The 17,234-nt window shown below is 38.0% G+C and overlaps 2 protein-coding genes across 13 annotated transcripts in view; both read right to left on the reverse strand.

Annotated features, from left to right (window-relative positions):
- Window positions 1-819: 819 nt before the first annotated feature.
- Window positions 820-6,067, reverse strand: LOC125799068 (uncharacterized). The gene is made up of 4 exons (XM_049474896.1): window positions 5,918-6,067; window positions 5,663-5,829; window positions 2,371-3,219; window positions 820-875 (listed from the first exon to the last, which is right to left on the reverse strand). The coding sequence occupies exons 2-4, from the start codon at window positions 5,754-5,756 to the stop codon at window positions 820-822; spliced, it is 999 nt and encodes a 332-aa protein (XP_049330853.1). The 5' UTR covers window positions 5,757-5,829; window positions 5,918-6,067.
- A 3,618-nt stretch (window positions 6,068-9,685) lies between these two features.
- The window catches only part of trdn (triadin), a 77,567-nt gene continuing 70,018 nt past the window's right edge, over window positions 9,686-17,234 (reverse strand). For 10 of the 12 annotated variants that reach the window (XM_049484343.1, XM_049484370.1, XM_049484361.1 and 7 more), the window contains one exon: window positions 9,686-14,185. In XM_049484343.1, the coding sequence (XP_049340300.1) occupies window positions 14,016-14,185 (170 nt within the window). In that variant the 3' untranslated portion in view covers window positions 9,686-14,015. The remainder of the gene's footprint in view (window positions 14,186-17,234) is intronic. The other 2 variants (XM_049484364.1, XM_049484376.1) reach the window with 2 other exon arrangements.

Genomic DNA, 17,234 nt, shown 5'->3' on the forward strand with positions numbered 1-17,234 from the left:
TGCCATCAGGTGCATCAAGAATCCTAGAAGTGGATTAGAAGTGGATCTATATTATATAAAATAATAAATGTAAAAATATATAAAATTAAATTCAATTAGTTTAATTAATATTTGTATTATTATTATTAATAATAATAATAATAATAATAATAATAATAACAATAATAATAATAACAATAACAATGTTATTGTTATTATTATTATTATTGTTATTATTATTATTATTATTATTATTATTTTGCACCAGTATAGTAAATGTCGTCCTTTAAATTACACACCCCCCTCCCCCCCCCCCCCCCTCCTCTGCACACGCCTGCTGGAGATGCTGAAAATGTGTGTGTGTGTGTCCATCCTCCGAGAGATTTTTCTTGTGTTTTTTTGTTGCTTGCATGGGAATCATAGCGTGATTATTATAATTTTCTTAACTATTTATCAATTTGCGGGAGCGGGACCACATGTTAATGTGGTCCCGCTCCCGCATGGCCTGTATTGATTAAATTACCGCTCCCGCCAATAACAATTCAGTTTTGTCCCGCGCCGCAACATATTCTGACGGGTCCCGCGGGTCCCGCGGGACTCCCGCGGGAGTGCAGACCTCTACCTTGCAGAATAGTTTGATATGAAAATGACTATAGTATCAAATGTTTGGAAGATAGTGGGTGGCTTGAAGTGAAAGACAAAAATCTCAGCTAGAGCCTCATCTTTATTATTTATGTGGAGGCAGTGCAGTGCTGAGCATGAAGCACATTGCAGTAATTCAGTGCTGTGGCTGACCCACATATTCATACACATCAGCTGATGCTGGCCTGCTTGGGCTGCTCACAGAGGCTGGGGACCGGAGGCCCACACCTCGGCTAAGACGATGTTTATTTTAGCTGTGGATCCATAGAGAATTCAGCTGAAAATAGTGTGCTCCTTTTTATGCTGGATCTTAATGGATGTGGGCTAAGTCAGGCAGAGTTGAAGGGAATTAGAGTCACACAGAGTCAGAACCGCTCCATCTGCTTCCGTTTCTGCCCAATAACTCGGAGCATTTGATTCAATTAAAAACATGAATGCCTCTAACAAGGGGGCCCAGACAACAGCTGAGAAACACCCTCGAGAAAAACGTTCAAAGAGTGTTCGCCCTTAAAAGCCGCACGACTGAAGCTGAGCTTTCCACTTCAAGCGTGATTCATTCTGCAGCTCAGAGAAATGTTATGGGAACAGCTAAAAAAAAAATAAAAAAGTGAGGCATAGCAGAAGCAATGGAACCTCAGTGAATATCAACTGACTGAAATCAATGCCCACATTTTTAATTATTCATATAAAAAAACTTATCTCAACAAAATAAGTCTCTTCTCTATAATACATTAAAAAAGTAACACTTTATATCTGAGGAGCCCATGAAAAACAGATAAATAAAAATGCATGATGACATCCATTTTACTGTATTAAATAACATCCATTATTCTTGACGAGGCTTCTGAATGAAATATAGGGCTTTAAAGTGGGAATTCCATGTAATGTTATTTAATTTGTCTTTAAATATTTTAGAAATCATCTGCACTAATGAGCTCAATAATTGGAATGAGACTGGTAGGCCAAGGAAGACATTGTCTACTGATCGATGAAGATCGATGCTCACTTCATCTTTAGACAAATCTTAAGTTGTCTCTCTGACAGATGAGAAACAGCCTTCAGTAGGAGGAAGTCTATTTGTCAAAGTCTACTCTCTGTCATCATAAACAGAAATACAAAGACTACAATGCAAGATGCAAACCAATTAAACCATTTAACACTGTCAGATTTACTGTGCAGATTATATTGCGCCCAACAAGTACCAAGACCACAATCAAGATTCCGCTCTTGATGGCAAAATGATAGCTGAAACGCCAGGTAGAGAGGAGTGACGCGAGCCGAGTTAAAAATACAGGCAGGTTTATTATAAGGAAGGTTAACAGGTTCTGCTAACAGAAGACAAACAATAATCTCACCGATAACCAGAGACGTTGTCAAAGATACAGTCCAAGTTCTAAACCGGGAAACAGTCCAACCATATACCAAATCCAACAAGGGCAAAACAAAAGACATAAACCGAAAATCCAAACACAGAGTCGTAACGAGAAGGCAAAAACAGTAATCCAGAAAACGCTTAGTACGCAACATGAGTTGACAATACCTCGCAGTGTTTCCTTACAAGCGGATGCCTTAAATACAGAATCTTAGATAAGAATGAACCGGAAGTAATTTAGTAAACAGGTGAATCAGAGCGTCGGAGCGTAACATGATTGGGTGAATGTGAAGGGTTATTATTGATGTCATAATCTGGGGGATTCTGGGAAATAGAGTCCGGTAGTGTGGAAGGAGAGCCAGGCTGCGTAACAGTACCCCCCTCCAAAGAGTCCGAAGGTAACAAAGGACGAGGACGACACAAGGAAACAACCCCACCACCCCCAGTGGCAACCTGGACAGGCCGTCCAGAAGCGGGAACGGGATGGACAGAGACCCTGGACCTAGGACGACCCCTTCCGGAGCCGCGGACGGAACTGAGGGAATGGACCGAGTCCGAACCACGACGTCTACCCCTTCGTGGAACCGGAGACCGTCTCCTAGGGCGACCTCTGGGACGTGGTGCAGGACGGGACGGATGAGACCGATGAAAGTCCTCCACCATCAAAGGGTCCAGAACATCAGTTGCCGGCACCCAGCTTCTCTCCTCTGGTCCGTAACCCCTCCAGTCCACAAGATACTCCAGGGTCCCCCTTCTCCGCCTGGAGTCCAATAATCGTTCCACTGCATAAACTGGACCACCCTCCATAGCCACTGGAGGAGGAGGAGGTGCCCCAAGCGAAGTCTCATCCAATGGACCAGGGATAGCCGGCTTTAGCAGAGAAACATGAAAAGAAGGGCATACACGATAATGAGACGGTAAGTCGAGACGATAAGTGACCTCATTAATTCTCTTGATAATCTTAAAGGGACCAATATACTTAGCTGAGAGCTTCTTATGCATATCTGGCTGCCGGAAATCCCTGGTCGATAACCAAACCCGATCCCCGGGAGAATAGAGGGGGGTCTCGCGGCGCAGGCGATCTGCCTGCTGTTTCTGTCGCTGTAGAACAGCCTCAATGCGCCTATGAGTCTCCTCCCACACCTCCTCGCTCCGACGCATCCAATCGTCAACCGCGGGAATATCAGAGGGTTCGGCTGTCCAGGGCATGATGGGTGGTTGGTAGCCTAAAAAACATTGAAAAGGTGTCATCTTGGTGGTGGAACTAATTAGAGAGTTCTGAGCTAATTCGGCCCAAGGAAGGAATTTAGCCCAGTCATGGGTGTTGTTAGAACAGTAAATTCTTAAAAATTTCCCTAGCTCCTGGTTCATTCTTTCACATTGACCATTGCTCTGTGGGTGATAACCAGAGGATAGACTAACGGATACACCCAATCTGTTCATAAAGGCAGACCAAACCTGGGAAACAAACTGAGGACCTCGGTCAGAGACTATATCTTCTGGGATTCCGAACACACGAAATACTTGGTTAAATAATTCTTCTGCAGTTTCTAAGGCAGTAGGCATCTTACAGAAAGGAATGAACCTAACACCGCGAGAGAAACGGTCTATGACTGTCATGATCACTGTCTGCCCCATAGATTCAGGGAGATCCGTAACAAAATCAACAGCTAAGTGAGACCAGGGCCTAGCAGGAACAGGCAGCGGTACTAATTTACCAGCAGGTAGAGTACGGGGAGTTTTACTCTGAGCACACACAGTACAGGAAGATACAAAGCGGTGGATGTCTGACCGCATATTTTCCCACCAGAAACGATTCTCTAGCAATTGGTAAGTGCGGGTCTCCCCTGGATGCCCCGAAGTGAGTGAGGTGTGGGCCCATGTTATGAGTCTATCTCTACATTGCAATGGTACAAAAGTCCTGTCTGGAGGGCACTGTACAGGAGGAGGTGAAGTGGAATTAATTTGATCAATCTCATCCGAGATCTCCCATCGAATAGGGGCTACAACAATACCTGGTTTTAATATAGCAGCGGGTTCTGAACTTTCTGCACTGTCATCCTCATAAATACGTGAAAGTGCATCAGCCTTTGTATTTCTAGAACCAGGTCGATAAGTAATAACAAAATCAAAACGCGCGAAGAAAATTGACCAACGAGCCTGACGTGAGTTCATGCTTTTCATAGACCTTAAGTACTCCAAATTCCTATGATCAGTTATCACTACAAAAGGATGTAATGCTCCTTCTAGCCAGTGTCTCCACTCCTCTAAAGCTAATTTAATCGCCAAAAGTTCACGATCACCTATTCCATAATTGCGTTCAGCAGGGGAGAGTTTGTGGGAAAAATAGGCCACTGGGTGCATCTTGCTGGGAGAGCCAAAGTTCTGGGACAGAACTGCACCCACTCCTACACTGGACGCATCAACCTCAACTATAAAGGGTTCTTTGGGATCAGGATGTTTTAGAAGAGGAGCTGAAGTGAACAACTCCTTGAGAGAGCAGAAAGCATCTGATGCTTCACTTGACCATACCAATTTTTTGGCATTGCGTTTCAACAGGTCTGTGAGCGGAGCGGCGACTGAACTGTAATTACGAATAAATCTTCTGTAAAAATTTGCAAAACCAAGAAATCTTTGTAGATCCTTAACCGATTTGGGAAGAGGCCAATTAACTACTGCCAGAACCTTTTTATCATCCATGGTAATTCCTTTTGCATTAATTACATAGCCTAAGAAAGAAATGGTAGACAAATGGAATTCACATTTTTCTGCTTTGATGAAAAGTTGATTTTGGAGGAGTCGGTTCAGTACTGCACGTACATGGGAGACATGAGTAGGTAAATCCGATGAGTAGATCAAAATGTCGTCAATATATGCTATTACAAATCTCCCCAACATGTCACGTAGTACATCATTAATGAAAGATTGGAAAACGGAAGGGGCATTCTTGAGACCAAACGGCATAACTAAATATTCATAGTGCCCCCTAGTGGTAGTAAAGGCAGTCTTCCACTCATCCCCCTCTCTGATCCTTACCAAGTTATAAGCACTACGCAGGTCTAATTTTGTGAAAATGGAAGCCCCACGTAACTGTTCTAGAGCTACAGGTACTAAAGGAAGTGGGTATGGATACGTCTTCGTAACTGCATTGAGCTGACGATAATCTATACATGGACGAAGACCTCCGTCCTTCTTCTTAACAAAAAAGAAGGATGCAGCCACTGGAGATGTAGATGGACGAATATACCCCTGAGCTAAGGCCTCTTGCACATACTCCTCCATAGCATTCTCTTCAGTCCGAGTTAACGGGTAGATGCGTGATTTTGGTGGTATCTGATTATCAGTAAGCTCAATAGCACAATCATACGAACGATGTGGTGGGAGTTGAGAAGCACGTGATTTACTAAATACTTCAGCTAAATCTGAATAATCTGTAGGAATATGTGCAAGTGACTCCAAACCAGGACTTTCTACAGTAGTAGATTGGATCAATAATTTAGGGCCAATAATGCAGTGATCATGACAGTATGGTGACCATGAGATTATTTCACAATTAAACCAAGAAATTAGAGGATTGTGTTTTTTCAACCATGGAAGTCCCAAAATAATCTGATAAGTTGTGTCCCTCATCACAAAAAACCTGATCTCCTCTGAGTGCAATGCGCTGACGTTCAGCTTGACTGATGTGGTGGTGTGGGATACGGCTCCTTGTCCAACTGGGGTCCCATCCACCGCTGACAGTCTCATTGGGTTCTCCAGGCATTCTAACGGGATCTGGAGTCGTCTGGCCAGCTGCTCATTAATGAAGTTCCCCTCGGCTCCGGAATCTATCAGGGCTGGAAAAACAAAGGAAGAGGACTGGCAGAACAGTATAACTGATATAATAAAAGATCTTGAATACATGTCAGAGCTAGGTCGGCTTACCCTTTTAGCGTGTGGAACCCCTTCCACACGCTTTCCCGAGTCAGAAGCAGGTGGCTCATATGGACGGTCCGGGTTGCCATGGTAACCATGGGAGAGCCCACCGTAGGACGAGCCTGAAGTAACATGACGCTGAACTCGGGAAGGGCAAAGTTGACAATTTCTCAACATATGGCCTGCTCTGCCACAATAGAAGCAAAGTCCAGCCTGAATTCTCCGCATTCTTTCCTCCTTTGATAAACGGGTAGCGTCCACTTGCATGGGTTCCTCCTCTCTGAGTGTATCCCGTGGAGTAAATCCAGAAGCACGAGGTGTAGAAAAACGAGGAGTAGACAAAGCAGCTCTACGACCAGGTACCGCGTTCTGTTTTAGCTGATCAAGTCTGATGGCTAATGATATAAGTTCGTCCAAGGGCAGTCCATCATCCTTGCATGCTAATTCGGCTAACACTTCACTTCTGAGCCCATTACGAAACATAACCCGTAAAGCGGGTTCGTTCCAACCACTACCAGCAGCCAAAGTACGAAATTCTAAAGCAAAATCTGAAACTGAACGATTTCCCTGGCGTAACTTAACTAATAACTCCCCCTGAGATTGTCCGTGATGAGGATGATCAAAAACCAGTTTAAACTCCTTGAGAAAATGCTCGTATGTGCTACCCTCGATGCTAGGCCAGATAGCAGTAGCCCAATCCAAAGCTTTGCCGGTAAGGCGCGATATAAAAAACGAAATGCGCGCTGCATCGACATTAACCGGCGAGTTAACAAAAAATAATGACATTTGCAAGAGAAAACCTCTGCACAAATCGGGGGAACCGTCATATTTATCGGGTTTGCTTACCGGAAAAGCGGCTGCCGAGGGAGCGCTAGCAGGAGAGCTAACCGGGGCCTGGTTAGCGGAGGCTAGGCTAGCTGGAGCGGCTACCCTTAGCTGGGCTAGCTGAGTAGCGATATCCTGAAGGCTAGTGGTGATTTGAGCTAGCTGAGAGTGCTGCTCTGACTGCTGGGTTGTGAGAGCAGTAACCATGTTAGCAAGGCTCTCAAACAGCTGGCTATGCTGTTCGAGAACCCTCCCTTGATTACCGACTGCCTGCTGGAGGTTATTAAACTCGGCCATCACGCTTGGCGAGGTATTATGAAACGCCAGGTAGAGAGGAGTGACGCGAGCCGAGTTAAAAATACAGGCAGGTTTATTATAAGAAAGGTTAACAGGTTCTGCTAACAGAAGACAAACAATAATCTCACCGATAACCAGAGACGTTGTCAAAGATACAGTCCAAGTTCTAAACCGGGAAACAGTCCAACCATATACCAAATCCAACAAGGGCAAAACAAAAGACTTAAACCGAAAATCCAAACACAGAGTCGTAACGAGAAGGCAAAAACAGTAATCCAGAAAACGCTTAGTACGCAACATGAGTTGACAATACCTCGCAGTGTTTCCTTACAAGCGGATGCCTTAAATACAGAATCTTAGATAAGAATGAACCGGAAGTAATTTAGTAAACAGGTGAATCAGAGCGTCGGAGCGTAACATGATTGGGTGAATGTGAAGGGTTATTATTGATGTCATAATCTGGGGGATTCTGGGAAATAGAGTCCGGTAGTGTGGAAGGAGAGCCAGGCTGCGTAACAATAGCAAGAAAAATGTTTGTTCTGCTAATGATCCAGTGCATAATGCCCCCTCTGTGAAACATTGTGGTGGGGGTGTCATGGACTGGCAATATTTTGGCAGCCACAGGAACTGGTGCACTCTTTTTTATTGATGATGTTACTGCTGATGGTATTTGCACAATAAATTTAATCTTCTCAAGTTTAAGACATTATACAGTAAGATTATAATCCTTTCCTTTAAAATGAGAGTAAAACTGTTTTGAATTTCCATTGTTGTAAAAATGTACAAAAATACCTCTAAACTAAAGTCTGAGGTGACGGGCATATCTAGGAAAAATGTGTCCAGACCAGAACATTTTAGAGGGTTCTGTATGTACTAAACATACATACATATATGGGCATATTTCATTAGATACATTAATTTATATATACAACTCTGGAAAAAAATAAGACACCAATTATGATTTTACCGAATTAAAAACCTCTGGAATATAATCAAGAGGAAGATGGATGATCACAAGCCATCAAACCAAACTGAACTGCTTAAATTTTTGCACCAGGAGTCGGATAAAGTTATCCAAAAGCAGTGTGTAAGACTGGTGGAAGAGAACATGCCAAGATGCATGAAAACTGTGATTAAAACCAGGGTTATTCCACCAAATATTGATTTCTAAACTCTTAAAACTTTATGAATATAAACTTGTTTTCTTTGCATTATTTGAGGTCTGAAAGATCTACATTGTTTTTGTTATTTCAGACATTTCTCATTTTATGCAAATAAATGCTTTAAATGACAAAATTCTTATTTGGAATTTGGGAGAAATGTTGTCTGTAGTTTATAGAATAAAATAAGAATGTTCATTTTATTCAAACATATACCTATAAATAGCAAAATCAGAGAAACTGATTCAGAAACTGAAGTGGCCTCTTAAATTTTTCCAGAGCTGTATATGTCATACATTTTCTGCCCATTTTTGGTACATAAATCAACACACATCCTAGAGAGATGAAAAAACAAACAAACAAAGAAACATGTAGGATTAGGCTCTTTGATTTTGTTTGCATGTATTATGCAAATCATTTGCTTAGGCTTCTTAGATGATACTAAAAAGTATTGCTCTGGGTCACACAGCAGTATTACATAATCTAATAGTATAAAAAAGCTTCATATTTTTTTTATTTGACCTCAGAGATAAAATTGGTCTGAAATGGTTGGCATTGTACAGAATAAGCAGGAGGGCAAGATCAAAGAGAATAGAGAAAACATTTTAGTAGGGATGCATTATTACACTTTATTAATAAACATGTTATAACATGCCAGAAATATCTACACCAAAAAATGATCATGCAAACCAAAAAATAAAAAGGTCAAAATGAATGCCTCTTTAAAATAATATTACATCTACAGTAACTGAAACTGTATCCCCAACGCTTCATTTGTGAGAACTACTTTATGTCAACCAACACATCATTTTAATTCATTTACAAACAAGATTATTAAACACACTGAAATAAAGAAAAAATCTGCATCAATTACACATGAATAAAATGTATCACAATATATAATTTTTACTGTCAGTTTACTTATGTGTGGTAATAGGTTTGTTTATGTCTCACATTTTATTCATGTAAAAATGACATACATTACACATTACAGTAATACAATAGTGAATTAATCAAGCGCATTTAAGACAGTATTAAACTTCTTTTAATGGAAAACTCATAGTTTATTTAGCTCGATTGCACAGAAATAATAACTAACATTTATTTTTATAATCCATTGTCTAATTAATTAATGATTAATATTATGTACAACATTAACTGGTGCTTGCACATAATTATAAAATGCTTACTTTATGCTCTTATGATTATTCTAGCCTTGGTTCAGTTACAAATTTACAAAAAGAGTCACAAAAATAAACAACTGGGCATCATTTACATTGAATTAATGCTTTTTAAATGTCAACTTTTTAGAATTATTTAATATATAGTAGGCAATGATTTATTAAGCACAAATTTATTTAAAGGGATATATGCAGACAGCTTTATTGTAATGATTATAAAGGGTAATAAGTCATTAGATAAGAGAAATAATGGCTTATCGTAGTATTTTTACAGTATTTAACATAATATTTTAGATGTAAATAATGGGACGACATCTACTTTCACATTTATTATGCTGGACAAGTAAGTGTACAGTCATTGTCTTTAACCATCACTACTTTAACTGTTCGTGCACAGATTAGTTTAGGTATAAACATATAAATTCGTAGCACAGAGTTACTCCAGGAACAGTATTGATGATAAATGATCTATTTGACATAAACCATCTTTAAGTTATACGTCATTCATCATTAGTTATTATTCAAGCATTACTTATTATTCAACACATAACCTGATTATGTAGTAATATTTAATACCTGTATTTAATGTTTAACTGAGCCATTACTCGGTTACTCCATATTCTTGTGTTTAGGTACATTTAATAATGCCTTAAATCATTTTAATGCATCACACAGTCAGTGTAATTCGAATCATAATCCACAGTCAAGTATACATTTAGACATAAGTTTCCTCAGAATGTAATCTATCTGACACAACGGCAGCATTTCAGTTCTCTCTCCAGTCTCGCTGTTCATTAAAATGAACCAGACACCGAAGCAACTGAATCCTCCATTGCTGACAGAGAGCTTTAACATTCGCGAGCGGCAAACAGCACCCAGCAACTTCAAAGTGGGATTATTCCTGTGGCCTATTTCTCTCCTCACTCATGCTGTTACAGCTGACTGTCTTCATCATGATCAAAAACTCCATAGCCATATGGCAGAACAACTGTACAGACACTACACAGCACATTCTCACTGTATGCATATGGACTCAAATACTTCATATGCGCATGTCTGCTGTCTGCCTCTCTGCTCTCAGTGATTCTCATACTGTATGTCCACGAGGCTCACTGCCTTTGCAAAGGCTAATGCTGTTAAACGCTAACTCATACTTTAGGTCCAGTGACACAGTGTCATACTAGTGCATCAGAAAAAATAAGAATATCATTGAAACGTTACTTTATTTCAGAAATTCAGTTGAAAACACAGAGTGATCTATTTAAAGCGTTTATTTCTTGTATTATTGTGGATTCTGGCTTACAGCCAATGAAAAACCAAAAATCAGTGTCTCCGAAAATTATAATATTATATGAGACCAATTGATACTTTTGGCAGTGTGGGCAGTGTGCCAAGTCCTGCTGGAAAATGAAATCTGCATCTCCATAAATATTGTCAGCAGAGGGAAGCATGAAGTGCTGGTTTTGCGGAGAGACATGTCATCTGCTGGTGTTGATCCACTGTGTTTTATTATCAAGTCTAAAGTCAGTGCAGTGCTTTCCAGAAAATCTTACAGCACCTCATGCATTCCTCCTCTGGCAACTTTTATGGAGATTCAGATTTCATTTTCCAGCAGGACTTGGCACACTGCCCACACTGCCAAAAGTACAAATTAGTTTTTGGGTGCTCATTGGCTATAAGCCATAATCATCAACAATAATAAAAAAAAAACATTAAAAAAAACACTCTGTTTGTAATACATTTATATAATATATGAGTTTCACATTTTGAACTGAATTACTGAAATAAAGTAACTTTTCAATGATATTCTAATTTTTTGAGAGGTACCTGTATATCTGAAAGATCAATATTTTCCAGAAATCACTTCAAATAAGACAATGAAAAAAATCAAGTGAAAGGCCTAGAGCATTTACCACATGCTGGAAAACACTCCAGGAGCGTGGCAGTGATGACGTGTGAGAGGGTGTGTAAGCAAACAACTCGTCATGCCACACCACCATTTTTAACACAGCAAAAAATGATATCCATGCCAGTGAAAGGATCTTAATGCAGACAATGCATCTCACTGTAAGTTATATTATATATGTTTTTGTTTATTTTTTTAATTAAAACATATTTTAAGGTGATATTATTATGGTCTACAATTGGCCCTAACATTTCGGAAACACTCTTCCAACAAGACAATGCTTATCCGCACAGGCACTTTATCATGGCCAGCCACACTGCCACACCTGATTGAAGACGTGTGTGATGCTATTGGACACATCCCCAGGAATACCATTAAGACACCATTAGGAACCTCTACAGCTCTGTGTTGAGACTATCTAACATGTTGCATTACACATGCATCACACTCTACTGCTGTATGTGTAGCTTTATCTTCATTCTAAATAACATCACAATCTGACACTCTCTTCTGGTTACAACTATTATTTCGTATATAATGTATAATTAAGATGCTTTCACTTGATAGGATATTTTTTTCAAGTGAAATATCTATTGGTCATAGTAAATGTGTCAAACAAGTCAAAACCACCACCTGAAAACATACACAACGTAAATTCAAAGTGAGGTCGCTTTTGTGAGAGCGGTTAAATATTACTTTATCTCTTCTTTTCATTAAAGCAAAAATATTATCTACAAACACAAACATTCTCATTTAGCATAAGCAAACACTGTTGATATTCACAGCAAGTATCAGGGCATTAAATTAAGAGTGCAACTCATTTCCTTTTAGTCAAGCACTGCGGATTTCAAATGCATCACAGAAACTGTTTGTCTTTATTGTTTCAAAATAGATAAGCTTTTTATAGCAAATAAAATTTAGAATCAGGCCTCCCGGCACAGTGTGTGCCCTCAACACACAGCTGAGCATAATAGTGGTCAAACCCGGATGCTCTGTACATATAATTATATAATGGATAGTCGATAGACAATGGAAATGGCCTGTGATAGGAGATTCAAGGTTTGTGTGTAAATCCAAAAACAAAAACTAAATGTAGTTTGAATTGTCTAATAAATAAATAAATAAATATTTAAATTAAATATGTAAATTTGAATATTTAAATATATATATATGTGAATGTATATCTTAATTAAATATGCTTACAATAAAATATAGATCAAAATAAAGCTAAGAAGCCAAAAACAAAACACAACAAAATTAAACAAAACAAAAAGAAATGTAAACAGATCATCTGAAGCTGTACATTCATATTGATAAACATTACATTCAAACTTTTTTTTTTTTTTTTGAAATCTTTAGATTTGTGTTCCATTTGTGTTTTTAAGATTCTGTATACTGTACACACCAATTTAGTATAAGTCAGAGATCAACTTTTATTACATTTTTTTAGTGACCAGAAAGTTATTTACTTTTATATTAATTAGATTTCTTTTTTTAATAAGATTACCTATAAGAAAAATAAAAATAAAATAAAATAAAAAATAAAAGCCCTAACAACCCCCTACAATACCTGGCAGGTCACCAAACTGTCCAATCTGAAAAAAATTCAGTGTTACTTTCTGTTAAACATATTTCTATATATTTTTACACTTTTTTAATGCTTAAAATGAAGGCTGATCTCTAACTTTTGCTTAGTGATAAAAAAAAAAAACTTCAGGAATTTGCATCACTGATTTGTCTCAAACTGGGACAAATTGTTTTCAGTCGTTTAAACAATTTCACTAATTATCTGTCTTTGTAACGGCTGCCCTTCATCATCCAATTCCATGATGTTATGTGTAGTTCATTTATGTGGAAACAAGGCCAGAATTTTTCTTTAAACAAGATTTAGATTTCATCTCAGAGATTTAAGTAATAAAAGTATACATCATAACTGCAAAGTGATCAGTTAGTGCAGTTTAAGAGGTACTGTACATAAATAATAATACTTTTTCATACTGTGAAGTTTACTTCCATACTTAAAAATAAAGGTTTTTAAATGGCTCCTGGCTTGATTGAGATGACTTGATTGTGCACGTCTCACTGGTAATACATTGTTGATGATCAAGATCAATACAGAACATGGCTTTGTCTTGGCAGATTATGTTCAATAATAGAACACTGTTGCGTTACTGTTACAAGTAATTGCCATGTCAGACACCATATTGTTCAATAACATTTGACGTAAATGTTCATGACATCACAAACACTGTAGCATCTGTCAGGACAATTACGGCTAATGTGACACTGATGTATATTAATGCACATAATCTGTCATGACAAGGTGCATCAACGTATGACACTGACAACAGTATATACCATGAGTTCTAACAGTCTGATGGTATGGTTCTGATGGTCTTAACCATTTCCGTAACAGTGTGCATGGGTTTACTGCTCAGTCTGTTCATAAAGGAACAGACTATTAGCTATAGAACCCATAGGTTCACACATGTATATGTAGAAAAAGTCTGAAAGTCTTTTCTGAGGTGTTTAGTCTTGATGTCCATTTCATTATACAGCTCCATGGAGAGGCTTCCCAATCATAAATGCAATATGTTGTTTGAAAATATAGTGCAGAATATTCTCATTAGATTTTAGAATATTTTAACACCACATTGAAGTATCCTCCATTTTTTTCATGGGTCGCAGCAGCTCCAGAGCATGGTTGTGGGTCCTCTCCTCAGGTTGGGGTAGAGAAGTTACTGTCCTGATTCCTTGGCCTTCTGCTCCAGCACGCTGGCTCTCTGCTCCATCATGGCTCTCATCATGGCTGGGTTAATAGCAGGAGTCATAGCAGGAGACAGCGGGCGCAGTGGATACTGACTGCCTTTTCCACCCACTAATACACACTGGAAGTACGGGATCTTTCCTGTCGAGGAGAGAAAACAATGATTATTGACCCAGATTTCCAAAACGGTCATAATCAGACTCAAATATTGGCCCATGCATGCTTTTTTCTTTTGTTGAACAGTCTTTTCAGGCTGCTGGCAGAACTCACATATAAACGAATGAGAGATTAAGCTCATTACCCAGCACACAGCTTAAAGTGCCTTTTTATTTTTAATTTTATTAAATTTCAAGTGATTCTTATTATATTGTATATGCATGTTAAAATAGATGGCCTTTATTATGTTTATAATACCATCGGTGTGGATAAGTACAGAAAATAAAAAAAAAGAAGTATAGTGATAGTTTTAACAAATCAAATGTCAAAAACCAAGTTTTCTCATTTTAGGTGATGGCATGAGGTGACACGATTAGGGAAGCATAGGTCAAGAAGTATTTGGGAAAGGCTTATGATTTAAGATAATTGTTTCATATTGAGTTATTTAGTTATTACAATATTGTGTGTCACATTGTCTGTCTTTATATAGTGTGTGTGTTTTGTGTGTGTTTTTTTATCTTTCCTCGTTTAAGCTCTGTAGTTGTACTTAATGATGAAACTTTAATGGAATGTTCTTTTTTTTTTTTTTACTTAAGTAAAAAAGTAAAAAAGACCCCAGGAAGAACAGCAGGGTATCAACTAATGTAGATCTAATAAATAAATGAATGACTAAATAAATAAATAAATAAATAAAGAAGTGTTACATGCCCTACAACTGTCACGCCTGGCACTGAAAACGATCCTATTCTGTCTCCAGACTACATTGCCCAGGATGCACCACACACTAACATCACACCCAATCCCGATCACATGACACTGCACAGGACAGCTTCAGGAAGCAAATCACCTGAATTCTAATCACCTGTGTTAGTCCCTATTTAAGGGGCTTAGTTCTACCTGTCCTTTGCTATTGTATTGACGTTTATCCTTGCATTTCCTTGCCTGTTTTGTTTATTTCTCGTTTTGACCTTGCTTTGTATTACCGACCTTGATTTTTGACACTGGACTGTTAAATTAATTTGATTTATAATAGATTTATATTAAATACTCCATACCATACCATGGATAAATTTCTCTCTTTTTTCTGTTTTTGTTTTTTATGTTTAATTCACAAGTAGATTACTTAATGAAGTCCATAAATTATTAATGAGTTTTCTGAAGTTGGCCCTGACTCTGCATCTGCACTGAAAATGCATCACCAGTGGAAAAGTAAATTACTGATTTCATTATTATACAACAAAACAAAAATATCATTTAACATTCTTTGTGTGAAAATCTAATCACGGTTTAAATTTTAAATTAAAAACATTAATGTTTTTTAAATTGCATCAGAAAAATTCCTAAATTTACCAACAAGTTTTATTAGTTTCATTAGTTAGAAAGGGTTTCAGAAAATGCTCATAAGATAAAACTGTCATCTAAGTAAATTATATATTTGAAAATTAGATTTTTTACTTTTTCATTTCCTTACTTTTACAGTATGCAACAAAGAGGGCAGAACAGTTAATCATAGTATATGAGCTAAAAGTTTACCTAAGGTATTCTAGAGTTAATGGACTACACACTGATGGTGAGTGTGAGAACAGTTGAGCAAAGCTTGGAAGAATACATTTGAATGTTACGTTGTTAAGTATAAAGTGAGAATTATTAGCTTTCCAAATGTTTTAGGAAACCCACCTCATATTTGATTAGAATAGATACAGCACAGCATGTGTTCTGTAGATGGAACTACCATAATAAATTATTTACATGGTTTGCAGAAACATATTTATTGTTTTAAGGCCCTGAAATCAAAGAAGTTACCCACAAGGCCCTGCATGAAAACAGTGTAGCTCTGTAGCTATAGGTGATAAAGTTTTCATAAGTCTGTGTGTGTATCAGTAGCATACGCAGTACAACTAGAGCCTGTGGGTAAAAATGTTGGTTAATATTTGATTAAATCACTTAAATCATTTTGTATATTTCATGTTTGGGAGACAAATGCAATCAATCTGTCATAAAACTGAAGACTCAATTTAAATAAACATAGCTTTACATTATCTGAAGAAGAATGAGAAAACTGGAGCAAGATATGGATATTCCTACTGATATTATATGAACAGTGTGTGGATTCTTAAGATAGATAGATAGATAGATAGATAGATAGATAGATAGATAGATAGATAGATAGATAGATAGATAGATAGATAGATAGATAGATAGATAGATAGATACTTTATTGATCCCCGATTCCCGAGGGAAAATTCTAAATTCTAATTTTAAAACAAGACAGTTTAATTTTTTAGAAAACTGAAATTACATTAAATAAAAATTTAAGCTAGTAATTTAAGTATTTAAAATACCAATAATGACAATGATTGGTGATTGAGATCACCTGTTCACAGAACTGTATACTGTATACACCCTCACTTCACACACACCCTTGTCGATTATTGCAGGTTCTCCTCTCTACAAAGAGTTATTCTGCACTGCTGCGTGTCTTTGTGAGTGTGCTTAACGATCACAAGTGTACAAGTGCACACGGCACCCTGCATAGCCAAGATAGCAATGAATGACTGATGGTTGACTCTTGTCAGGGTTCAAATCAGTCAGTGGCGCACCATTTTTGGTTGCCAAGATGCCAGAAATTTACTGGAACACATCTCACTTCCAAACCACCACACCCATCAATGTAGAGATATTCACAAGCATCATTGCTATCTTAACAACTCAGGTGCAAGGTGTGAAAATAAACTGTTTACAGGGTGTTATATAGCAATGAGCATTGCAATGCTTCTCCGAAGAGTGTAAAACAGGGACCACTACACTGTGTATCTATTCTTAGAGATATATTACCTTGGTCAGTGGAACAAATATAAATAAACAGGTAAATAATAAATTGTGATAATCAGTCCTTTGTCAAAGTTATTCAGGTGAGCTTCTGGTGCAACCAATCAAATAGAAGGCAGCAAATAGCATTTCAAAACCTTTACTGACAAGCTTGGCTTGCACAGTATTGCACCACTAGTTTTACACTGCTCAAACTTAAAAACAA

The sequence above is a fragment of the Astyanax mexicanus genome, chromosome 1 (genome assembly GCF_023375975.1).
Source record: "Astyanax mexicanus isolate ESR-SI-001 chromosome 1, AstMex3_surface, whole genome shotgun sequence".
Classification (NCBI taxonomy): domain Eukaryota; kingdom Metazoa; phylum Chordata; class Actinopteri; order Characiformes; family Acestrorhamphidae; genus Astyanax; species Astyanax mexicanus.